This window comes from Chiloscyllium plagiosum, chromosome 16, assembly GCF_004010195.1.
Source record: "Chiloscyllium plagiosum isolate BGI_BamShark_2017 chromosome 16, ASM401019v2, whole genome shotgun sequence".
NCBI classification, from domain to species: domain Eukaryota; kingdom Metazoa; phylum Chordata; class Chondrichthyes; order Orectolobiformes; family Hemiscylliidae; genus Chiloscyllium; species Chiloscyllium plagiosum.
Window position 1 is genome coordinate 67,379,258 of NC_057725.1, and position 26,188 is coordinate 67,405,445.

At 42.6% G+C, this 26,188-nt stretch overlaps 1 protein-coding gene across 1 annotated transcript in view; it reads left to right on the forward strand.

Moving 5' to 3' along the window:
- Window positions 1–23,591, forward strand: part of LOC122558125 (mucin-6-like) — a gene marked incomplete at its 3' end in the record, with an annotated part of 278,951 nt that extends 255,360 nt beyond the window's left edge. The window contains exons 23-24 of the mRNA XM_043706443.1: window positions 14,507–14,663; window positions 23,539–23,591. Coding sequence (XP_043562378.1) covers window positions 14,507–14,663; window positions 23,539–23,591 — 210 coding nt within the window. The remainder of the gene's footprint in view (window positions 1–14,506; window positions 14,664–23,538) is intronic.
- Between the last annotated feature and the right edge of the window lie 2,597 nt (window positions 23,592–26,188).

The window sequence follows — 26,188 nt, forward strand, 5'->3', positions numbered from 1 at the left end:
AAATGAGGAAACTGGAGAAATCTGTGTTCATCCCTTGTGGTTGGAGGGTTCCTAGGCGGAAGATGAGGCGCTCTTCCTCCAGCCATTGTGTTGCTATGGTCTGGCGATGGAGGAGTCCAAGGACCTGCATGTCCTTGGTGGAGTGGGAGGGGGAGTTGAAGTGTTGAGCCACGGGGTGTTTGGGTTGGTTGGTCCGGGTGTCCCAGAGGTGTTCTCTGAAACATTCCGCAAGTAGGTGGCCTGTCTCCCCATTATAGAGGAGGCCACATCGGGTGCAGCGGATGCAGTAAATGATGTGTGTGGAGGTGCAGGTGAATTTGTGGCGGCTTTGGAAGGATCCCGCATGGGCCCCAGCAATGCCTGCCTCTTCGTAGGATATGTGGAACAGTCCATCTTCCGCAGCTACACTGGCACCACCCCCACCTTTTCCTCCGCTACATCGATGACTGTATCGGCGCTGCCTCGTGCTCCCATAAGGAGGTTGAACAGTTCATACACTTTACCAACACCTTCCACCCCAACCTCAAATTTATCTGGACCATCTCAGACTCCTCCCTCCCCTTCCTAGACCTCTTCATTTCTATCTTGGGCAACCGAATCAACACGGACATTTACTATAAACCAACCGATTCCCACAGCTATCTAGACTACACCTCCTCCCACCCTGCCCCCTGTAACAATGCCATCCCATATTCCCAATTCCTTTGTCTCTGCCGCATCTGCTCCCAGGAGGACCAGTTCCAATACCGAACAACCCAGATGGCCTCCTTCTTCAAAGACCACAATTTCCCCCCAGACGTGATCGACGATGCTCTCCACCACATCTCCTCCACTTCCCGCTCCTCCGCCCTTGAGCCCCGCCCCTCCAATCGCCACCAGGACAAAACCCCAATGGTCCTCACCTACCACCCCACCAACCTCCATATACACCATATCATCTGTCGTCATTTCCGCCACCTCAAAACGGACCCCACCACCAGGGATATATTTCCCTCCCTTCTCCTATCAGCGTTCCAAAAAGACCACTCCCTCCGTGACTCCCTTGTCAGGTCCACACACCCAACCAACCCAACCTCCACTCCCGGCACCTTCCCCTGCAACCGCAAGAAATGCAAAACTTGCGCCCACACCTCCCCCCTTACTTCCCTCCAAGGCCCCAAGGGATCCTTCCATATCCGCCACAAATGCACCTTCACACACATCATTTACTGCATCCGCTGCACCCGATGTGGCCTCCTCTACATTGGGGAGACAGGCCGCCTACTTGCAAACGTTTCAGAGAACACCTCTGGAACACCCGGACCAACCAACCCAACCACCCCGTGGCTCAACATTTCAACTCCCCCTCCCACTCCACCAAGGACATGCAGATCTTTGGACTCCTCCATCGCCAGACCACAGCAACACGACGGCTGGAGGAAGAGCGCCTCATCTTCCGCCTGGGAACCCTCCAACCACAAGGGATGAACACAGATTTCTCCACATGCCCGAAACGTCGATTCTCCTGCTCCTTGGATGCTGCCTGACCCGCTGCGCTTTTCCAGCATCACATTTTCAGCTCTGATCTCCAGCATCTGCAGTCCTCACTTTCTCCTAGGGTAAAAGGAAAGGCTGGTAGGTATTGGAAATGCTGGATGACTAAAGAAATTGAGAGTTTGGTTAAGAAAAGAAGGAAGCATATGTAAGGTATAGACAGGATAGATTGAGTGAATCCTTAGAAGAGTATAAAGACAATAGGAGTACACTTAAGAGGAAAATCAGGAGGGCAAAAAGGGGAAAGGAGATAGCTTTGGCAAATAGAATTAAGGAGAATCCAAAGAGTTTTTACAAATACATTAAGGACAAAAGGGTAACTAGGGAGAGAATAGGACCCCTCAAAGATCAGCAAGGTGGCCTTTGTGTGGAGCCGCAGAAAATGGGGGAGATACTAAATGAGTATTTTGCATCAGTGTTTCCTGTGGAAAAGGATATGGAAGGTACAGAATGTGGGGAAATAGATGATCACATCTTGAAAAATATCCTTATTACAGAGGAGGAAGTGCTGGATGTCTTGAAATGCATGAAGGTGGATAAATCCCCAGGACCTGATTGGGTGTACCCTAGAACTCTGTGGGAAGCTAGGGAAGTGATTCCTGGCCTCTTGCTGAGATATTTGTATCATTGATAGTCATAGGTAGGGTGCCGGAAGACTGGAGGTTGGCTAAGGTGGTGCCTCTGTTTAAGAAGCCAGGGAACTGTAGACCAGTGAGCCTGACGTCGGTGGTGGACAAGTTGTTGGAGGGAATCCTGAGGGACAGGATGTACATGTATTTGGAAAGGTAAGGACTGATTCGGGGTAGTCAACATGGCTTTGTGCATGGGAAATCATGTCTCACAAACTTGATTGAGTTTTTTGAATATGTAACAAAGAGGATTGATGATTAATGTGATCTATATGAACTTCAAGAAGGCGTTCAATAAGTTTCCCCATGGGAGACTGGTGAGCAAGGTTAGGTCTCACGGAATACAGGGAGAAGTAGTCGTTTGGATACAGAACTCACTCAAAGGTTGAAGACAGAGGGTGGTGGTGGAGGGTTCTTCTTCAGACTGGAGGCCTGTGACCAGTGGAGTGCCACAAGGATTGATACTGGGTCCATTACGTTTCGTGATTTATATAAACGATTTGGATGTGAGCATAAGTGTTATAGTTAGTAAGTTTGCAGATGACACCAAAATTGGAGGTGTAGTGGACAGCGAAGAAGGTTACCTCAGATTACAACAGGATCTTGACCAGATGGGCCAATGGGCTGAGAAGTGGCAGATGGAGTTTAATTCAGATAAATGCAAGGTGCTACATTTTTGGAAAGAAAATTTTATCAGGACTTATACACTTAATGGTAAGGTCCAAGGGAGTGTTGCTGAACAAAGGGATCTTGGAGTACAGGTTTATAGCTCCTTGAAAGGGGAGTCGCAGGTAGCTAGGATAGTGAAGAAGGCGTTTGGTATGCTTTCCTTTATTGGTCAGAGTATTGAGTACAGGAGTTGGGAGATCATGTTGCGGCTATACAGGACATCGGTTAGGCCACTATTGGAATATTGCGTGCAATTCTGGTATCCTTCCAGTCAGAAAGATGTTGTGAAACTTGAAAGGGTTCAGAAAAGATTTACAGGGATGTTGCCAGGGTTGGAGAATTTGAGCTATAGGGAGAGGCTGAACAGGCTGGGGCTGTTTTCCCTGGAGCGTCAGAGGCTGAGGGGTGAACTTAGAGATTTACAAAATTATGAGGGGCATGGATAGGGTAAATAGACAAAGTCTTTTCCCTGGGGTGGGGGAGTCCAGAACTAGAGAACATAGGTTTAAGGTCAGAGGGAAAAGATGTAAAAGAGACCTAAGGGGCAACTTTTTCACAGGGGGTGGTACGTGTATGGAATGAGCTGCCAGAGGATGTGGTGGAGGCTGGTACAATTGCAAGGGTTTGGAGGGATCTGGGCCGGGTGCTAGCAGGTGGGACTAGATTGGGTTGGGATATCTGGTCGGCGTGGACGTATTGGACTGAAGGATCTGTTTCTGTGCTGTATATCTTTATGACTCTACACAGGGGAAGTACGAGATCTTGGTGCTTTTGTACATCCGTCATTGAAAGCAAGCATGCAAGTACAGCAGGCAGTGAAGAAAGCTAATGGCATGCTGGCCTTCATAACAAGAGGAATTGAGTACAAGAGCAAAGAGGTCCTTTTGCAGGTGAGACCATACCTGGAGTATTGTATGCAGTGTTGGTCTCCAAATTTGAGGAAGGACATTCTGGCTATTGAGGGAGTGTCGCGTAGGTTCACGAGGTCAAGTCCCAGAATGGCGGAACTATCATATATTGAAAGATTGGAGCGACTGGGCTTGTATAGACTTGAGTTTAGAAGGATGAGAGGGGATCTGATTGAGATGTATAAGATTGTTAAAGGATTTGACACTCTGGAGGCAGGAAGCTTGTTTCCGCTGATGGGTGAGTCCAGAACTAGAGAACACAGTTTAAAAATAAGGGGTAGGCCATTAGAACAGAGTTGAGGAGAAACTTCTTCCCCCAGAGAGTGCTAGATATGTAGAATGCTCTGCTCCAGAAGGTAGTGGAGGCCAAGTCTCTGGATACTTTCAAGAAAGTGGTGGATAGAGCTCTTCAAGATAGTGGAAGCAAGGGTTATGGGGATAAGGCAGGTACAGGATAGTGAGTGTGGATGATCAGCCATGATCACAATGAATGGTGGTGCTGGCTCGAAGGGCCAAATGGTGTACTCCTGCACCTATTATCTATTGTCTATCGTCTATTGTCGCTACAGGACACACACACACACACACACACACCACCGACGTGTCAGCTGGTTTGATGGTGAATTTGGGGTTGGAGCGGAGGGCATGGAGGGCTGCGCATTGCGAGGGTAAGGGGTTGGATAGGTTGAGGTGGTCAATCTCACGACAGCAGTTGGAGATAAAGAGGCTGAAGGAGGGTAAGAGGCCAACACAGGGTGTTCAAGAGGACATTGTATGTTGAAAGCGGGAGAAGAGCTCTTCGGAGGGTGGGTTGGAGTTGCAATCGATAAATCGTGGAGGTGACAGTAGAAAAGTTCAACATCGCTGCTGCAGAAAGGCTGCCAGCATCATCAAAGACCCATCACACCTGGTAATGATCTCCTATAACCTCTTCCGTCATGCAGAAGATTCAGAAGCCTGAACACACATGCCAGCAGGTTCAGGAACACTTCTTCTCAGCCGTTATTAGACTGATGAATGGACTCTCTAGCCTCAAATAATACTGACATTGCTAATGTTGATGTTGCCTCGCAAACATAATGTATGAATTAATCTGTATGCAACTGTCTAAGACATTTTACAACCTCTGGTCTGTGCAAACTTTCTTACCGTGATCTTTCATGTACTGCTCATAAACAAAACACTTCACTGTACTTCAGTACACGTGACAATAAATTAATCAGTCTTATAAATATAGTTATCATCTCCAATGAGAATAACAGGTCGTTGAATCAAACTTATTCAAAAAAGGTTAAAAAAACATGATAAAAAACTTTCCGAGTCAGGACATTATTGTAATCTCCTTAACAAAATCTGAAATTTCTTATCAGAATGTCAAACAGACAATGAAAGGATCAGGAAATAAGAATCAGGAAAGAAATTGTGATAACCCCTACTAGGTCCATGGAGTATCACTCATTTATCTCATCGAAGAGCTAGTTGATTATGATAATTCCTTGGTATTAGGCAATGGTCTGTCCAGTTGGAACTTATCTTTTGAGCCCTAGTAAGCCTTCTTGTGGTGTAGTGGTAACATCCCTAGCTCTGGATTGGGTGGTCTGTATCAGATCCCACTTGCACCAGAGGTGTGTAATAATATCTCTGAACAGGTTGGTTACAAGGTAGGTTAAACAAAACAAAAAAATTTAAGAAGTTATAAAGCAGGCCCTCCCCTGTTTACTTAGCGTTGCTGTGGAGTCTATGGACTATGAATATGTTAGTTACTGGAAATTACACTCTCCTTTTAGTTATTTGAAACATCTTTTGTTGTGTTTTCAGTTGTACTTCGGACTTACGCTCCTGATCTCTGGGAATCCTGTGTGGGCAGATTGGAGGACCTCCTCTTGGGTCTGCTCCTCAGCCTGGCTGGGCAGGCTATAAACAGGTCCAGACAGCAGGCTGTGCAGGCAGTTATAATTGCCAACTGCCTACCCCTCTTCCGTGGTTAAGTTCGTGCTTGGATTTCTTTGGAGAGGGAGCACACTGTATCTATCAATAATTTCAATGTCTTTAGAAAGAGGTAGACATGGGGGATACAGTGCTTTATTTCCCCAACCAACGCCACTTTAATTTAATCCTTTCCTGCTGTCCCTGTCTCTCCCTCACACTTGATGGTTTCCATTGCTCTGTTTTGCTAGCAGTAGTCAGTTATTTACAAAAAACAGTCACATGATTTTTTTGGTGAGAAGTTTGCTCAGATGTGCTATAAGCACATCTGGGTAGAGGTAAAATAATAAAGGAGGCATGGGGAACACAGTGCTTTATCTCCTCTCCAACTCCATTTTGATTTAGTCCCTTCCCTCTCCCTGCATGCACCATCCTACCCACCACCAATCTCCCTCCCCCACCCGTGAGGGTTTCCATTCCCCTTAATGGGTTTTGCTCGTAACTATATTCAGTTGGCTGAACAGATGTTTTACAGATGGTGGTTCAAATAATTCCACAGAGGTCATTGTCCCATCGCCAAGTCACCTTTTATTTACACATGGAGAGTCGTTGACATTGATCCAGCTTCCTCAGAGCCAACTCTCAGAGTGAACAGACCTCTGACACTCCTGTTTACTTTTTTCCCCACAGAGACACTAAGTCACCCCTTATTTACACATGGAGAGTCCTTGACACTGATCCAGCTCCCTCAGAGCCAGCTCACAGAGTGAACAGAAGGTGTGACACTCCTGTTCTTTTTTCTCTTTTATTTACCCCCATACTACCGCCTAACTGCAGTCATGCTTATATTTTCCGCAGCACCCATGTTGTGTGTGTGCAGGTGTGGCTCACAGTGAAAGACACAAGGAGTATGAATCTTTTATTCAATTTCCACCACCAGGAAGAAAGGGCATTCCTGTTTATATCTGTCAGCCAGGGCTCCCCTGGAGCTTCAGAGGCTGAGAGGTGACCTTATAGAGGTTTACAAAATTATGAGGGGCATGGATGGGGTAAATAGACAAAGTCTTTTCCCTGGGGTCGGGGAGTCCAAAACTAGACGGTATAGGTTTAGGGTGAGAGGGGAAAGATATAAAAGAGACCTAAGGGGCAACGTTTTCACACAGAGGATGGTACGTGTATGGAATGAGCTGCCAGAGGATGTGATGGAGGCTAGTACAATTGCAACATTTCAAAGGCATCTGGATGGGTGTATGAATAGGAAGCATTTGGAGGTATATGAGCCAGGTGCTGGTAGGTGGGACTAGATTGGGTTGGGTTATCTGGTCGGCATGGACGAGTTGGACCGAAGGGTCTGTTCCTGTGCTGTACGACTCTATGACTGGATCATTCTGTGTTCACTGTTAGCTATGACAAGAAGCATGTCTATAAAATTTAAAACCTTAATGTATTCTTCTATGGTGGTACCACTAGTGGTTTATCTACTAACCGGGGGCAGCTCAATGCATCTACATTTGCTCCTTGGCCTCCCGGACATAATTCCAACCTGTAATTATACACACATTATTACAAACAACCACTGAATTCAACCTGAAGCAATGGGTGTCACTGCATTGTCCTCTTTGAGAAGCCCTAGCAGGGATTTGTAGTCTTATTATTACAGATTTCCATCTGTTGGTGGAACTTCCTGGTTCCAACTATGGTCGCCAAGCTTTCCTTCTCTATCTGGGTGTATTATGCTCTGCCTTAGCCTGGATGCCCATCCTATTGGACATTCCTCTCCTTTGGGCAACCTCTGAGCTGATACTATCCCAATACCATATGAGGAGGCATGTCAATACCAAATCTTGCTTGGGATCATAGCGTGCCACTACCTTAAACGATGATAGCTGTATCTTCACTTTCCTGAAAGCTATTGGCTGTGTGACCATTTCAAAGGCTGACTATTTTTCATGAGTTGATGCAAAGGTGCCAGAGTGGAGACCAGGTTATGCATGACCTTTCCGTAATAGTTCAGCAGCTCAAGGAAAGACCTAAACTCTGGCACAGATAAAGGGGACAAGGCACCTTTGATCGCCCTCACTTTATTTTCCAACAGATCTTGTTGACCGTGTGGCCCAAGTCTGGAACACATTTTTTTTCCTTTTTAAGGCATATGCCCACCTGGGAAAAAAAAAAATTTAAGGACTGTGTCCATGTTCTCAAAGTGCTCTTTATTAGTCTTCTCTGTTATTAGCACGTCATCTAGGTAAATGGTGACCTTGGGTAGACCATATAAAATGTTCTTCATCGTTTGCTCAAATATTGCACAAGCTGACAATACCCCAAATGGCCATCTCATATATTGGTATTAATTGTAGCATACATGTGAAAATCCTCAAATAATTGCAATTACAATTAAACATGCTTATGTCCAGCTTTGTAAAGAATAGTGTCCTACCAGCTTTGTGTATAAATCCTTTGTACGAGGGATTGGGTATTTGTCCAGTTGCGAAAAGCATCTTACCATCTATTTAAAATCCCTACAAAGGCAAATTGACAGTCAGACTTCACATTTGGTATGACTGGTGCCGCCCATTCTGCAAATTGGACTAGTTTGATGATCCCTTTGCTTTCCAGCCTCCTGATTTCTGCCTCCATTTTTACCCATAAGGTAAATGGCACTGGATGAGCCTTGCAGTAATATGGAATTGTTTCTTAGTCAGCATGCAAGGTGGTTTTAGCTCCTTAGGTAGTCTATAGACCATACTGAAAAGCTTCCAGGTATGTAATCAGGATTTAACTCAGGCAGCCATTTGCCAATCTAAAAATGTTAAGCCAATGTAGATGAAACTTTCTGAATCATTATTGCCCCATCAGGCTTGGGCCTGAGCCTTTTAAAACAATTGAACCAGCTTCCCCAGCATGGGTTCTCAGTTTCACCAAAGTCTTACTCAAACTTAAAGGTTGACACCCAGAACTAATTCTGTTAAAGTCTGTATCTGCGATCACTGAAATGGCCATGCTAGTGTCGAGCTCCATTAGAACCAGGTGACCATTTAACCAGACATTGATTTTGATTGGTTCTGATTTGGATGTTGCTCAGCAATTTAACTGTTCTAAACCAGGTGAAGGTGGACTTTTCAGGGTGTGCTCTCTCCTGGGTACTGGCCTATGAGATAATTCAATGGAATCATGCTCATCTTGCTTGCCAGATGTTAAAACCCACTAAAAAGTTGAGGCTGTGGTTGACGGAACCTCAATAAAGAAACTAGTGAGAAGAGTGAAATCTGTAAAAAATAAGTACCACCATGTCCAATGGTTATCTTTCCAATGCATGGTGCCATGGATCTGAAGGTATGGGACAAAGACAGAAATATTTTGATTCTACATTTGGTAGATTAGTCTGTCTACATTCTGCAAATTGGACTGGTTTGATGATCCCTTTGCTTTCCAGCCTTCTGATTTCTGCCTCCACTTTTGCCCATAAGGCAAATGGCACTGGACGATGTTTTCACCATCCCCCTAGACCTCCCCGTCACTGAGGATGAACAATCAAATTTAATGTGCATTGTGACATCAAACACTTCTTTTGCCGCCTCCATCTCCGGGCTTACTTTTTCCAGCAAGACTACCACCCACCTTCCAAGGACCCCTTCTCCTGTCTCCAACATACCCCATCCACCTTGATACCTCACGCTGGTCTGTTACCTGCCCTCAATCTCTTTATTTCTAACTGCTGCCAGAACATTGACCACCTCAACCTGTCCACCCCCTCACCCACTCCATCCTCTCCCCCTCGCAGCGCGCAGCGCTCTACTCCCTCCGCTCCAACCCTAACATCACCATCAAACCAGCGACAGGGAGGAGGAGCGCACTGGTAGCTTGGTGCACTGACCTCTACACGGCTGAAGCTAGGCACCAACTCAAAGACACCTCCTCCTACTGCCCCCTTGACCACGACCTCAACCCCCATCACCAACCCATTATCTCCCAGACCGTACACAACCCCATCACCTCAGGAGATCTCCCATCCACAGCTTCCAACCTCATATTTCAGGAACCCCGCATCACCCGCTTCTACCTCCTACCCGAGATCCACAAGCCTGACTACCCTGACCGACCTATCACTCGGCCTGCTCCTACCCCACCAAACTCATCTCCACATAACTTAATACTGCCCTAACCCCCCAGTCCGAGAACACCCCACATACATTTGAGACACTATCCATTGCCTCCACCTCCTCCAAGACTTTCGTTTCCCTTGCCCCCAATACCTTATCTTCACCATGAACATCCAGTCCCTATAAACCTCCATCCGCTGTAACAAGGGCCTCCAAGCTCTCCATTACTTCCTCTCCCGACGTCCCCACTAGTACCCTTCCACTGACACTCTCATTTGTTTGGCTAAACTGGTTCTCACCCTCAATAATTTCTCCTTTGAATCGTCCCACTTCCTCCAGGCAAAAGGGGTAGCCATGGGCCCCAGCTATGCCTATCTCTTTGTCGGTTATGTGGAAAAACCCACCTTTTGTATTTACACCGGCACCATTCCCTACCTTTTCCTCCGCTACATTAATGACTGTATCGGTGCCGCCTCGTGCTCCCACGAGGAGGTTGAGCATTCATCAACTTCACCAACACATTCCATCCCGACCTTAAGTTCACCTGGATCATCTCAGACACCTCCCTCCCATTCCTGGATCTCTCCATCTCCATTAATGTGACCGATTCAACACTGACATCTATTACAAACCCACTGACTCCCACAGCTACCTGGACTACACCTCCTCCCACCGTGCCTCCTGTAAAAATGCTATTCCTTATTCCCAATTCCTCTGCCTCCACTGCATCTGCTCCCAGAAGGACCAGTTCCACCACAGAACACATCAAATGGCCTCCTTTTTTAAAGACTGCAATTTTCCTTCCCACGTGGTTGATGATGCCCTCCAATGCATCTCATCCACTTCCTGCACCTCTGCCCTCGAACCTCACCCCTCCAACCACAACAAGGACAGAACCCCCCTGGTCTTCACCTTCCACCCCACCAACTTCTGTATATATCGCATCATCCTCCGCCATTTCCGCCACCTACAAATGGACCCCACCACCAGAAATATATTTCCCTCCACCCTCATCTCCATCCAAGGCCCCAAAGGAGTTTTCCACATTGTATCCGTTGCTCCTAATACGGTCTCCTCTGCATTGGGGAGATAGGATGCCTACTCACAGAGCACTTCAGAGGGCATCTCCAGGACGTCTGCACCAACCAACCCCACTGCCCCGTGGTCAAACACTTCAACTCCTCCTCACACTCTGCCAAGGACATGCAAGTCCTGGGCCTCCTCCATCGCCACTCCCTAACCACCCAACACCTGGAGGAAGAATACCTCATCTTCCGCCTCAGGACCCTCCAACTCCATAGCATCATTGTGGATTTCACCAGTTTCCTCTTTTCCCCTTCCCCCACCTTATTCCAGTTCCAACCTTCCATCTCAGCACTGACCTCATGACCTGTCCTAACTGTTCATCTTCCTACCTACCTGTCCACTCCACCCTCTTCTCCGACTATTACCATTGCCCCCACCTCTATCTGACTATCACACTCTTGCTACTTTTCACCTCCAGCCCCACCCCCTCCCATTTATTTCACCGTTCCCTCAGCTCAGAGCCTTATCCCTGATGAAGGGCTTTTGCCCGAAATGTCGATTCTCCTATTCCTCATACTGCCTGACCTGCTGTGCTTTTTCAGCACCACATTCTCAACTCAAATCTCCAGCATCTGCAGTCCTCACTTTCAACTTCTGTCCATATAGGTACCTAGTAAGGACAAAACAATTGTTATTGATAAAATTGCGGAGACATGGAGAGGAACTTAAACGTGGGGCACAAATGAAGTTTTTAAAATTGATAATAAAGGGATATTGACCAGTGATAAGTTCAGAATGTTATGCCGAGACGAGAGTCGAGATTAGAGTGGTGTTGGAAAGGCACAGCAGGTCAGGAGAGCAATGCACTGTCTTTCTATAGTCCTATTTCTCCATGATTCACTGCAAACATTTAATTCCTCTGCAGAGGTCCCAAAATGGCCAATAGAATGCTTTCTAGATTTTGAATTTAAAATAAGAAGGTCTATCAACTAGATGTATTTAATGAAAGCAAAAGTATTTGTGTATTATAAATCAAAACTTATTCAACTAAGATGCAAAGCTGGTTAACTCATTTCATTTGTTTTCTAAAAAGATAAATGTATAGCTCTCTAAATAATCTAAACCATACTAACAGATAATATAGTGATAAATAGTAAAAATTGAATTCTCTCTGCAGAGACTCACTTTGGGTTAGGGAGGTTAAAAAAATTCCAATAGTTTTGATAGCTTAACACCACAAATTAATAAGGTTCAAGATGTTAGATGGCTATCAATCTGATGTGTGTAGGTGGATGTCACCTAACATAGGCAGTGTCTCTGGGGTCTTGGGAGACACAGCTTGCTCAGGGAAAAACACAATATTGACAAGTCTTCTAGTCTTCAAAAAGACAGTCTGTTTTCACACTGGATTCATAAGTATCATGCTTCAGAAACAAGAGACACGAGCTGTGCAGCCTTGTCTTTAGCAGGTTTCCCCCAAGCTGAAGATTTTGAAACCATTTCCAAAGCAGTATTCAAACAAAACAGCCATATAGCCAAATTGTAAAAAGAGTCAGCTTTTCTCTCCCAAGTACATTCAAGAAACGAGATCAACATTTATCTGGAGCTAGGTCATAAAGATACAATCTGGAAGAAACTGTAACAGAGGACCATGTGAAAGGAATTGTGTGTTGATCAATAAAATGGTCCTTAAAGTCCTCTTGTGTCACAGTATAGTGTCCCTACTTGTGGATCTGAGAGACCCAGGTTCACATCCCACCTGCTGCAGATGAGTATAATAACATCTCTGAACAGGTTGATAAGAAAAATAGATTACATTTTGAAAAATAGATTACATTTTGAACAATATTATAAAGTACTCCAAAACATTTTATCTGATCAACCAGATTGTAAATAGACAACTGTCCTGTCTACATAAGTAGTTCACTCCAGATAACTGCAGGATCTAATCATTATCAATTAGTTATATCAATGATAGCCCAAATTGAATTGCATGCTATGTAATAGTCTTCCTGGTCTAGAAAGTAAAACAGTGAGTCCAATTTTGCTTTTACGTATTTGAATGTTTTGTGTTCAGGGACATGGGTTTTCATTGAAGTCAAGATTTCAGAAGAATATTTGGTGAGCAGTAAGGCAGTTGTAAATCCATCTGAAACTTAATTTAGTTCAGGAAATTTGAAATTTGATATTGTCCAACAAAAATAGCATCAAACATGGCAAACAAACTGTTAATGTTCACTTCTCATGATTACTTGGAATAAGTTACAGAATCTCAGATTCTGAGCAGGTGATAAAAGTTAACAAGATACTTTGTATCTTCAATGGAAATTGTGGTGCAAACGTAGTAGCCCTACCTTTGAGGCAGGTGACCTGGGGTCAAGTCCCACTTGCTGCAGCAGTACAGAATAATATCTCTGATCAGGTTGGTTAGGAAATATCCGTATTTTAAATGGGATGCAGGTGCTGAGGACCAGAATGCTGTAATCAAGGTTTAGTTAGTGATAATGCAAGTGTTTGTGACAGACACAATAGACTCCCCAATTCTCAACCTTTCATTCACCAGTTGAGGATTCACCCTTGTGTCTCAATAGGTGGTTTTCTGTCCCTATTCCTTCCAAAAGGGAGTTTGCAGAGAGTGAGAATAGCTAGATGCTTTTGAATGTTCTCCACTCACAGCAGGGGAGTAAGAAAGAGATACTTTCTCCTTCATTAACTGGATGTTTCTGCTGTGCTGTCCAAACACAAAGCTATAGTCATTTCTCCAGGAACTAATCATTTATTGTTATTACGCTGAGTACTCCTGAATACACACGAGTGATCTTGGTTAAAAAGAACCAATCAGAAGTCTATGGTTGGGCAAAGCTGCTTTGAATAAACACCCTTGAAGTCGAAGTATCTAACAGTGTCTGCCAATACTTGAGGCCACCACAGTGACACAATATGCACTGAGTTCCTGTAAATTCTTTTTAAAAGCTGCAACAATCTATTTCCACAGTCCCTTGGTTTGAAACCATATCTTTTGTTATTTTTAACTCCACAGTCCAAAAAATAAAAGTGGTCCTTGCAGTTCCAAAGATCCTTCGTGGGGAATTTCAGAACAGCTCCTTAATAATGTGAGGATTCACATCACACACAAATGATAGTTTAGCATAGTCCTTGATAAAGTAGGTCATGGAAGATTCCAGCAAGCAGATGCATGGAGTATGTGGACCATAGACCTTCTGATGAATATAGCACAAGACCTGTCATGCATTTATGTTAGAGAATTGTAGCTGCAGTAAGGAATGCATTGCATAGAAGAGCATGTTGTCAAATACTTCCAGTTTTAAGGTGAGAAGGAATAATCTCTATGCCCACACGATAAGACAGTATATTGCATTATGAATTGTGACCTGCAAGTGACACTTTTAGAGTAATGTCTCTCTAACTCCTGCTTAACTTAGGTGAGTGAGATCAGTTTGAAATGCCAGTGACAGGGTCAAAATTGCTTGCGGCCAGGATTTGTATTCCACGTAGTTGATTACTGCTTGTGTTTGACATGGAGAATTCTATGCTTTACAGACATCTGAAACTTGTACAGTGTAATGACCTGATGAATGCAATTATTACTTGAAGAACCTCATATCACTGTATTTGCTGCCTAAGCCACTGGCACATGCCCTCTGTAATTTCTTAAATATGCAGATGTAAGTTTTTTCATTGCTTTATGTTCTAGGTCTACAGAATGCCTTATTATGATAACTGTGTCCGAGATGCATGTGGTTGTGAACTAGCTGGGGATTGCGAGTGTCTCTGTGATGCTGTTGCAGTCTATGCCAAAGCATGTATAGATGCTGGGGTCTGTATTGACTGGAGAACACCTGACTTTTGCCGTAAGTAATTCTTATTATGCAAGTTCTTGAAGAGATGGTCGTTCTGATCATTAAAAAATTCAAATAGAAATAGTCTGTAGAGATTGGAACCAGCTGGATCTTGTTGACTGTGAGATCCTTGATTGGGGTTGTTAACCTGGGCCAATCAGGAAAGCCCTGGCTGACCAGGAGATTAGAATCTACTCAGTTCAGAGGATTGACTCCAAGATGGCTGGCCACAGCCAGTGTACTGTGCACAAGTATATAAAAGGTGGCTAGGTGATGGGATCCAGGTCTCCGTGCAGTTATTTTACTAGGCTGTAGATAAGGCTTTAAACTAAATAGTGAGGGTTAGGGTTCTGTTGCATGGAAAATTAGAAAAATAAAGTTGAATGAAAATGTAGGAGTGCAGTTTAATAATGTTGGTGTTTGTTACCAGAAAACAAAAGGAAGGAACACAATGTGTGAATGTGATATTGTATCAAGGAATCATTAAAGAATTTGATGCTGGCACCTTAGTTCTGTGGAATAGTCATGCAATTACAATAATTCCAGTTGTGTTAATTTATTCTTGTATTACATGAGTTGCACAACATGGCACGGTGGCTCAGTGGTTAGCACTACTGCCTCACAGCATCAGGGACCCAGATTTGATTCTAGCCTCGGGCAACTGTCTGTGTGGAGTTTGCATTTTCTCCCCATGTCTTGTGGGTTTCCTCCAGGTGTTCTGGTTTCCTCCTACAATCCAAAGGTGTGAAGGTTAGGTGAATTGGTCATAGTAAATTGCCCATTGTGTTCAGGGATGTATGTTAGGTGCATTAGTCAGGGGTCAATGTAGAATAATACGGTAGGGGAATGGATTTGCGTTGGTATTTCCTCGGAAGGTCAGTGTGGACTTGTTGGCCTGAAGGGCCTGTTTCACCACTGCAAAGATTCTTAAAAAAACAATTTGTTTTGGAGTGAATTTAAGGGCTAGTGAAAGCTTGAGAAAATTGCATACACTATGGACACAATATTTTGCACTGCTAGCAGGAATATTTCTGTATAATTTTCCTTCAGACATGTGTGACATAGCGGAAACAACAAAAAAAAGTATACCAGGATTTCAGAGTCTCCTCAGTTCAGGACACTGACTCCAACTGACTAGTACACTGCAGGAAAAGTTCTCTTGACCTGAGGAATGTTCTCTTGCCTTCCTTTTTCATCTGAGAGAAAAAAAATATAACCAGGAAATTAGAATCCCCTCAGTTCAGAGGACTGACTCCAAGTTGGCAGGCCACAGCCAGTGTACTGTGCACAAGTAAATAAAAGGTGACTTGGTGATGTGATCCCGGTTCTCCATGCAGTTACTTCATAGTCCAAAGATGGATGTTGAAGATTTCAAATGATAGCTATATGACTTTTTTTGACAACTTTTTTCATATTCATAAGATGCTGGTGTAGAATTGTGCTCCTTAGAAGGGAATGATATATACTGAACTGGGTTACCACAGAGTGAAGAGTCAGTGTTAGTCACAGACCTAAATGTTTGGAATAAGACACTGAGGAGGTTATTTAAAGCTGAGTACATTGAAGTTTGTGTCTACGATAGCTCCAGGAAGAACTTATGTGCAGTCCTAGTCTAAAAGTTGAAGTCACAAAAGTGTTAAATTACTGGTATTACATACAGGGACTCTGGTATATGATGCACACCCAAACCCATGCACACACCTTCTCACAGGCTTATACTCCATTACACTCATGCATACACTCTTTCAAGCTCACATACACACATGCAACACACAACACACTCACACTCTCTACCCCTCTCCCACACACACACTGTCTCACTCTGTCTCCCTCACATGCATGCACCCACACATACACACCCAAACACACATATACAAGTCTATGGGGTGAATTTGTGTTTGCAGAAATATATTTGCAAATACATTCTATTTTGTTCAAACAGTACACAATCTGTAGGCAATCAATTTTTTTTATAACTTAAATTCCTAGTTTGTAAATAGAACCAGTCTGACTCAAGATTGGAATACACACAGACTCTAACCTCACACCTTTTGTGCATTATCTGAGCTAAGATGTCACCTTTTTTATGAACGCTTAAGTTATCTCAAGAATATGACTTGAAAGAAGTTCTGGGATTTACATATTAATGCATCAAAATCTGCAACCCATTTTAAAAGATGAAAGAATTAACAACAATCTAGGTTTGTTCAATATATTGCATCAATGAATGACACTATGATCTTTTCCTATAAATTCTGTGCCCTATGATCCTACTTCACTGGCTACCTGACAAAGGAGCAGCACTCCGAAAGCTTGTACTTCCACATAAATCTGTTAGACTATAAGCTGGTTTTGTGTGATTTTTAACTTCAATTATGCAGAATGAAGCTGTGACAGATAAGGTTGGAGCGAAGGGTTGGAGTGAAAGTCTGCAGCTGAACAATGGGCTACCTTCAAAGAATAGAGAGTTTGTGTGCAGTTAGAATATATTTCCTAAAAAGGGAAAGATTAGGCCAGCAAATTCAGAACTCACTGGATGAAAAAGAAGATAGAAATTAAGATAAACATGGAAAAGTGTGCTTCTACCAGATTTGAACCCTTATTCTTTAACAATTCAAAGTCTTTGTACCTCAGCCTTGAATATACATAATGACCCAGCTTCAACAACCATCAGATTTCCATACTCACCAGCCTCAGAGAAACACTTTTTCCTCAACTCTCTCCCGAAAGAGTCATAAAATTTATATTCTCTAATCCTAGACTCTCTGTATTAACTGTCTGTTACCTGCCAACCTTTTGTGATTTATGATGATTGATCATAGTTTTATGATTGTAGAAATCCTACAGTGTGAAAGCAGGCCTTTCAGCCCATCAAGTCCACACCGACCCTCTGAAGAACATCCCACCCAGACCCACCCTCTTACTCTATCCCTGTCACCCCACATCTCCCATGGCTAACTCATGTAGCCTGTACATCCCTGGATATTATGGGCAATTTATCATGGCCAATCCACCTAACTTGAACATCCTTGAACCCTGGAAGGAAATCAGAACATCTGGAAGAAACCCATGCAGACACCGGGAGAATGTGCAAACTCCACACAGACAGTCACCCAAGGGTGGAATCAAACCCGGGTTCAGGGCGCTGTGTGACAGTAGTACTAACCACCTTGCTGCCTCTGATTCATGCATGAGAATGCCCAAATCTCTCTCTGTTGCTGCTTTCTACAGTCTCTCCCCATTTAAATAAGAATCAGCTCTTCTAATCTTCCTCCAAATGTGCATATTCTCACATTTTCCCACATTTTCATTTGCCAAGTTTTTTGCCTATTCTCTGTGTCCCTCTGCAGACTATGTGAGTTGTCTTCATTACATGTCTTATCATGTATTTTTGTGTCATCTGCAAACTTGGCAATCATTGTGGCCTCAGCTCTAGTCTCTGTGGCACTCCACTAGTTACAACTTGGCATCCTGTCAAATGCCTCCTTACCCAACTCTCTTTCTTCTTTTTGCTAACCAGTCCTCTATATTATACTACCCCCAAAACCTTGTGACCTTATCTTATTAAGTAACCTTATGTGGGTACCTTATTGGATGCCTTTTGGAAATTCAAATCTGTGGGATTACCTTTATATACTGTGCTTGTAACTTCCTCAAAAACATAATAAATTTGTCACACTCCTCTGTCATTTCCTGGTTCCCCATTATTATTTCTCCAAGCCTCTTTTTATAAGGAGCTTATGTTGTATCTCCCTTCTTTCCAAATATTTAAATCAGCTCTTACTGGCTGTACAGGGAACCTCGATAATCCGAACAAGATGGGCAAGCACCATTTTGTTTGGATAATTATTTAGTCAGTTGATTTATCTTGGGCGTTGGAGTTTTCTGGGAAGTCTGCTGCCCGTTCAGCACACCCCACACGAGCCCCCACCCCGACCCATCCCTGCCTGCCCAACCCCCTGTCCGCGCCCCTGTCCTCTGACCAACCCCCCCTTCCACTCCTCCTCCCCAAGACAGATGGACTGCACAGCAACAATAAAACTGCTGCTGCCTTTGTGGGGTAAGTCTCCAAATATTACTCTCTCTCTCTCTCACACACACACACACACATTTATACTGCTACTTTTTGACAAGCTCCACCTCTGCCCTGTACAGGACAATGTTGGAGACATTATCTGGGGAAGGGGGGGGGGGGTTAGGGTTCACCCCTATGTAAAACCCCAGGGAAAGTGTGGGGGGAGAGAGAGAGAGCGTGGGAGGTCACCCATTTGGAAATGGTGCCTGGACTGTTCAGACTGCTCTTGGCAGCATTTCAGTGAGCCGAGTTTGTTTTTAATCATTGTACCTGTAAACAAAAGACGCGATCAGGGTCAAATCAGCTCTTTGGCATAATGTTTCTATTAGGACCTTGATATCTCCTTTGGATAATCTGAAATTCGGTTAATTGATCTTTGGATAATCGAGGTTCCTCTGTACTTAGGTTACTTCCTAATTTGCCCTCATAATTTATTTTCTCCTTCCTTATTTCTGTTGGTCATCTTTAGTAGACTTTTAAAACTTTCTCAATCCTCTGACTTACCACTAATCTTTGCCAGATTCTATGGTTTTTCATTCATAGTGATGTTCAATGCAGCTAAGTGTTAAGTAATACATACAGGTAGACAGACAATGTAAGACAACTGGTACTACTCTAAGGATAGAGAGATCTGAATGTATACTTTTCACTAATCAATTGAAGTTGAAAGAACAGATGAAAAGAGCACTCATAATGCATACAGTAGCCCAGGCTTTACAGATAAAGAACATAGAGTGAGAGTAGGGGCGTTGTCGAACCTGTATATGACACTAAATTGGACCTCACTTGGAGTATTCTATACTGTTTTAGGCATCACAGTTCAGGGACAATGTGAACTCATTAGAGAGAGTGCATAAGGTTTATGAGAACAATTCTAGGTATAAGAAACATTATTTCTAAAGATATATTGCAAAAATTGGGTTTGTTTTCCTTGGAGAGGGTAATTCTAGGAGGAGATTTAATAGATGTTTTCAGAATCATTAAAATATGTTTATCTGAACAGGGAAGAGAGAGAAATGTTCTACTTGTAAAAGAGTCAAGAATTGGAAGGCAGAGATTTGTGGACAAATTTGCAAAATAAGCAGATGCAATGTGAGACAAAAAGTTTTCACAGAGCAAGCAGCAAGAATGCATTGTTTGGAAGCATACTGGCTTGGGTTCAGTTGTAACATTCAAGAAGTGGAGGTGCCGATGTTGGACTGGGGTGGGCAAAGATGGTGTGAATAAAGTGTTATTCAGCTGTTGACATTTTACTCACACCATCTGACAGTTCTGATCACCTGCAGAGACTTAATATTTGACACTCCAGTCACACCATTTGTATGATTTTTTTTTATCTTTCTGCCCCTGATCTCTCTGTCTATAAATTTTATGTCTGTGTGCTCCTTTCTCACATCATCTGATGAAGGGACTATGCTCTGAAAGCTTGCGATTTCAAATAAACCTGTTGGACAGTAACCTGATGTCATGTGGATTCTGACATTCAAGAAGACATTGATGATTATTTGTGCTGGGTTTTGGGGAAAAAGCAGGAGAATCATACTAAGTCATAATGTTCATTCCAAGAGCTAGTACAAACACATTGGGCCAATGACTGCTTTCAGTAGTGAACCAATTCTGTGATTTTTGAGATTCAAGCGATGAGGGAGACTGAACATGAAACCAAAGACCAGTTAGTCTACGTCTGTCTTTGTAAATATATTGGAATCCCTTATGAATGAAGCAGTATCAGGATATTAGTAGCGTTATATTGCAATTCAGAAGAGCCAGTATTATTTTATGAATGGCAAAAACTATATGTGACAAATTTAGTTGCGTTCTTTAACTGTGTGCGAAGCAGTATGTATAAAAGGAAATCACTGATGTAATGCATTTGGAATTCTAAAAGACATTTGATATGGAGCCACGTAAAATGTTCATACTTGAGGTAAGTGCTAATGACATTCGGGACAATATATTAACATGGATAGAAGATTGCTTACCTAACAGAAAACTTCTTAGGCTATTTTCCGTTTGACAAACGATACCTTTTGTGATGCCACAAAGTGCATTGCTTGAGCCTTAGCGATTTCAAATTTCTATCGACAAGTTGGACAAAGGGACAGAGTGTGTTGCAACCAAATTTGATGATAAGAGAAAGATCAGTAAGAAGGCAAGTTGAGGAGCACAGAAAATACTATGCAAAGTATGCAGATAGGTTAAGGGAGTGAGCAAATGTCTGACATATGGAATGTACTGTCAGGTTGACAGGAAGTGGGTTATCACACTTTATGAGAAGAAGAGAAAGGCAGATTATTATTTAACTGGATATGAACTGCCAAATTTCTGCCATATAGAATGTTGCCAATGAGAGGGTCATATACCAGGACAAAGATAGCATTAGGTCCAGCAATTAATAGTGAAGGCAAATGAAATGTTAACCTTTATTGCAAGGGGATGGAAAGCTTTTTTATTTGTCATGCTATGTGGGTGTGACTGTTGTTCATTAAGTTTGTATGTGATATGAAAATTGGTGGTATGGTAAATAGTGAGGAGGACAGCCTTTCATCACAGGAAGATATAGAAGGGCTGGTCTGATGGGTTGATCAGTGGCAAATAGAATTCTATTCAGATAAATATGTGCTGATGCATTGGGCAAGCCAAACAAGACCAGGAAATACATGATGAATTATATAATCTTGGGAAGTACTGAGCATTAGACCGACCTTGCTGTGCATGTACACCAGTGTCTGAAGATATCAGAGCAGGTAAATAAAGTGGTTCAGAAGGCATATTGGATAATGAAACATAGAGTTTAAGACCAGTTAGGTGATGCTGCACCTTTGGTTAGGCCACAGCGAGAGTCTTGTGAAGTTCTGGAATTCACAATATAGAAGGGATGTGACAGCTCTGGAGAGGGTACAGAAGAGATTTACCAGGATGTTGCATAGGCTGGAGAGTTTTAGTTATAAAGTGAAATTCAATAGCCTGAGGTTGTTTTCCTTGGAAGAGAGAAGACTGAGCGAGGACATGATTGAAATTATAAAATTATGAGATGCATAGAGAGTGTAGATGGGAAGAAACATTTCCCCTTGGAGGATTCAATGATCAATAAAACTGTCTGTTGATTCTATCAGTATTATATCATTTCAGAAAATTGTACAGGCATCTACTGCAAACTGTAAAATACTGTCCGTAAATCTGGAAAGGTTTTAGAGAGATAGAATTTATGACTACTTGAAAAAACATAGTTTGATTTAAGATAGTCAGCATGGCTTTGTGAGGGGCAGGTCATGCCTCACAAATCTTATTTAGTTTTTTGAGGACATGACGACACAAGTTGGCAAAGATCGAGCAGTGGATGTGGTGCATATCGATTTCAGTAAGGAATTTGATAAGGTTCCCTATGGTAGCCTCATTCAGAAAGTTAGAAGGTATGGGACACAGAGAAATTTGGGTATCTGGGTACAGAATTGGCTGGCCGACAGAAGACAGCGAGTGATAGTGGATGGAAAGTATTCCACCTGGTGGTCAATGATCAGTGATGTCCACAGGGATCTGTTCTTGGGCCTCTGCTCTTTGTAGTTTTTACAAATGGCTTGGATGAAGAAGTGGAAGGGTCGATGACACAAAGGTCAGTGGTGTTGTGGGTGGTGTTGAGGGTGTTGCAGGCGACAACATGACATTGACATGATGCAGAGCTGGGCTGAGAAGTAGCAGATGGAGTTCAACCTGGATAAATGCGAAATGATTCATTTTGGATGGTCAAATTTGAATGTGAATACAGGGTTAAAGACACGATTCTTGGCAGTGTGGAGGAACAGTGGGATCTTGGGGTCCATGTACATAGATCCCTCAAAGTTGCCATCCAAGTTGATAGGGTTGTCAAGACGGCATATGGTGTTTTGAATTTCCTTAACAGGGGGATTGAGTTTCAAACCCGCAATGTTTTGCTGCAGCTCTATAGACCACACGTGGAATATTTTGTCTATTTCTGGTCATCTCATTGTAGGAAGGATGTAGATGCTTTAGAGAGGGTGCAGAGTATATTTACAAGGATGCTACCTGGATTTGAGGGCTTGTCTTATGAAGAGAGGTTGAGTGAGCGAGGGCTTTTCACACTGGAGAGAAGAAGGAAGAAAGGTGACTTGATAGAGATGTACAAGGTAATGAGAGGCATGGATAGATAAATAGCCAGAGACTTTTCCCCAGGGCAGAAATGGCTGTCATGAGGGGTCATAATTTTAAGGTGATTGGAGGAAGGTATAGGGGAGATGTCAGAGGTAGATTCTTTGTGCAGAGAGTGGTGGGTGTGTACAATGCACTGCCAGCAGTGGCAGTAGAGTTAAAGACATTAGGACATTTAAGCGACTGCTGGACAAGCACATGGACAGCAGTAAATGGAGGGGTGTGTCGGTTAGGTTGCTCTTAGATTAAGATAAATGCTCGGCACAACATCATGGGCCGAAGTGCCTGTACTGTGCTGTACTGTTCTCTGTTCTATTTTCAATGTTCCAATGATAATTTTAGAAAATTAGTAAATAATGTTAATAATTTTAGTAAATTCTTCAATGGTCTTTTACAAAACAAAATGGTTTTGAATAGTGTGTTGATTGTTGACCGGTTTGATGGTAAAAGATTAAAAGATGCAAAAGTAAAGGAAGCCAAAGTATTGGGCATCCCAAAGCAAAAATAATTGAACTAAACTACACAATAGGTTTAGGATCAACTTAGACAGCTTTATTCTGTGAAAGTATCTTGATCTGTTGACACATCTTTGTGTAGAATAATGTTTTAAAATATCGCATATTAATTATTTACAACTCATTTCAGCTGTGTACTGTGACTATTTCAACTATCACAAGGGGTATTCTATTGTGGATGAATCTTCTTGGAATACCACAAATAGGTGGCATTATCAGCCGTGTTTGTGTCCTGCCAATATACATATCTTCGGCAAGTTCAATATGGAAGGTAAGAATCTTGTTTATCTGGTAAATAATACTGAATGGTTTGCCAGCATTATAGATTTTTAAGTCTTTCAGTTTTGAAAGAAGGCCAATAGGATGAGCCTATTTGAAGTAAAATTGCAATTACTTCTTGCACTTAAATAAATAATATGAATATTTATTGACTATTTGTGCGTATGATCATGGGTCTATTTCCTGCAATCCCAATTTATATGCTACATGAAAGTTCAATGAGTTAAATTTTAATGACATTCTGACTTGTGGAATCCTACTTGGAAAGTTGTTTATTCTTTGGAGTTATGCATAAATAAATGCTTCAGCAATTGACAGCAAATTGGATCTTGATTGGATTTTGTTTTAAAGGTTGCTACATTTGTGGTAAATATGAATACTTCCATGAAGAATTAAGACACTGTGTACCATGTGGTAAGTTTAAGTGCCATTTCACCTTTCTTGGCTAAGTGATTATCTATCTCAGAAGTTAATAAGAAATAGATACAGGAGGAGGCATTGGGCCTGCTTCAACATTTAATAAGATCATGGCTGGTTTGATTTTGGCCTGAAGTCAATTTTCCTGCCTGTACCCTATAACTTGATTCCCTTTTCAATCAGAAATTTGCCAATCCAGCATCCAAGACTGTCTCTCTGGAAGATAATTTTTAAAGACTAAACATCCTCTGAGAAGAAATTTGTCCTCATTTGTATCTTAAATAAGAAATCTCTTATTTATAAATTGACTTCCTTAGTTCCGGAATCCACTATGAAGCATTTTTCTGTTACTAATCTGCCAAGCCCCTATACAATCTTGTAGGTTTCAATAAGATTGTCTCTCTTTCTTCTCAGTGGTTAGCACTGCTGCATCACAGCACCAGAGACCTGGGTTCGATTCCAACCCCGGGTAACTGTGTGGAGTTTGCACATTCTCCCCGTGTCTGCATGGATCTCCTCCGGTGTTCCGATTTCCTTCCACAATCCAGAGATGTGCAGTTTAGATGAATTGGCCATGCTAAATTGCCCATAGTGTTTAGGAGTGTGAAGGTTAGGTGCATTAGTCTGGGTAAAAGGCCAACACAACATCAAGGGCCAAAGGGCCTGAAATATGCTGACTGCTCTATGTTCTATGTATATGTAGGGTAACAGGGAATGGGTCTGGATGGGTTACTCTTTGGAAGGTCGGTGTGGACTTATTGGGACTCAGGGCCTCTGGAGGGATTCTATGTACTATGAATGAGTATAGGCTCAAATTTTCTCAGAAGACAATCTCTTCATTACAAGAATCAACTGAGTAGACCATTTTTCTAAAACGTTTCCAATAGAAGTGTAGCCGTTTTTATGTAGAGAGATCAAAATTGTCCACAGTATCTCAAACATGGCCTCACCAGTGCCCTGAACAGTTGTAACAGAATTGGTTACGGTTATACTCCACCTTTCTTACGATAACGGGCAAAATTCCGTTTCCCTTCCTAATTACTTTTTGTGTCTGTATGTCAACTTGTTGTGATTCAATTGCAAACAAAGTGGAGTGAGATAGAATGTGGACCTCACATTTTGCTACACTATCTCACAAATCTGTGTCCATTCATTTAACCCATGTATGTCCATTTCCAGACTTAGAGTCATAGAGATGGACAGCACAGAAACAGACCCATTGGTGCAACTTGTCCATGTTGATTAAATATTAATCTAGTCCAATCTGGCAGCATTTGGTGCATATCCCTCCAAACCCTTTCAATTCCTATACCCATCCAGGTGTCTTTTAAATATTGTAATTATATGAGCCTTCACCACTTCCTTTGGCAGTTCAGTCCATACAATGCACCAGCCACTGCTTGAGACCTTTTGCCCCTTAGGTCCCTTTTAAATCTTTCCCCTCTCATCTTGAACCTATACCTTCTAGTTTTGAACTCCCCTATCCCAGGGAAAAGATCTTAACTATTCTCTGTATCCATGACCCTCATGATTTTGTAAATTTCTATAAGATCACCCCTCAGCCTCCGAGTTTCCAGGGAAAACAGCCTATTCAGCCTGTCCTTATAGTTCAAACTCATCAATCCTGGCAATATCCTTGTAAATCTTTCTGCACCCTTTCAAGTTTCACAACATCTTTTCTATAGTAGGGAGATTCATGAAAATTCAGCAGTGTTAATTTTGTGGAATTTATTAGAGGTTTTCTCTCTGTGAGCTAAAGCTGATGCATCTCTTCATGCTTACCTCATCATCTATGCATCACACCTGTACAGTGTTGGGTTCATGCTATCATGCACTTATCAATGGCGGAAGGATTTGTTGTTGTTGGGACCATTTAGGATTTGAGCTTCTGCACCATATTTAATGTTGAGATGTGTATTAGTCAGACACTGCAGTGGGAGAGAAACAAAAAATAAAAGCTTTTGAGGGCATGTAGGTCACACAGGTGATGCTTTAATAGCAATAGAATCTCTCAATTCTAAACACTGGGCCTCTTACATCATCATTACATCTCATCAACTGTCATAGTATCTCAGATACAAGCA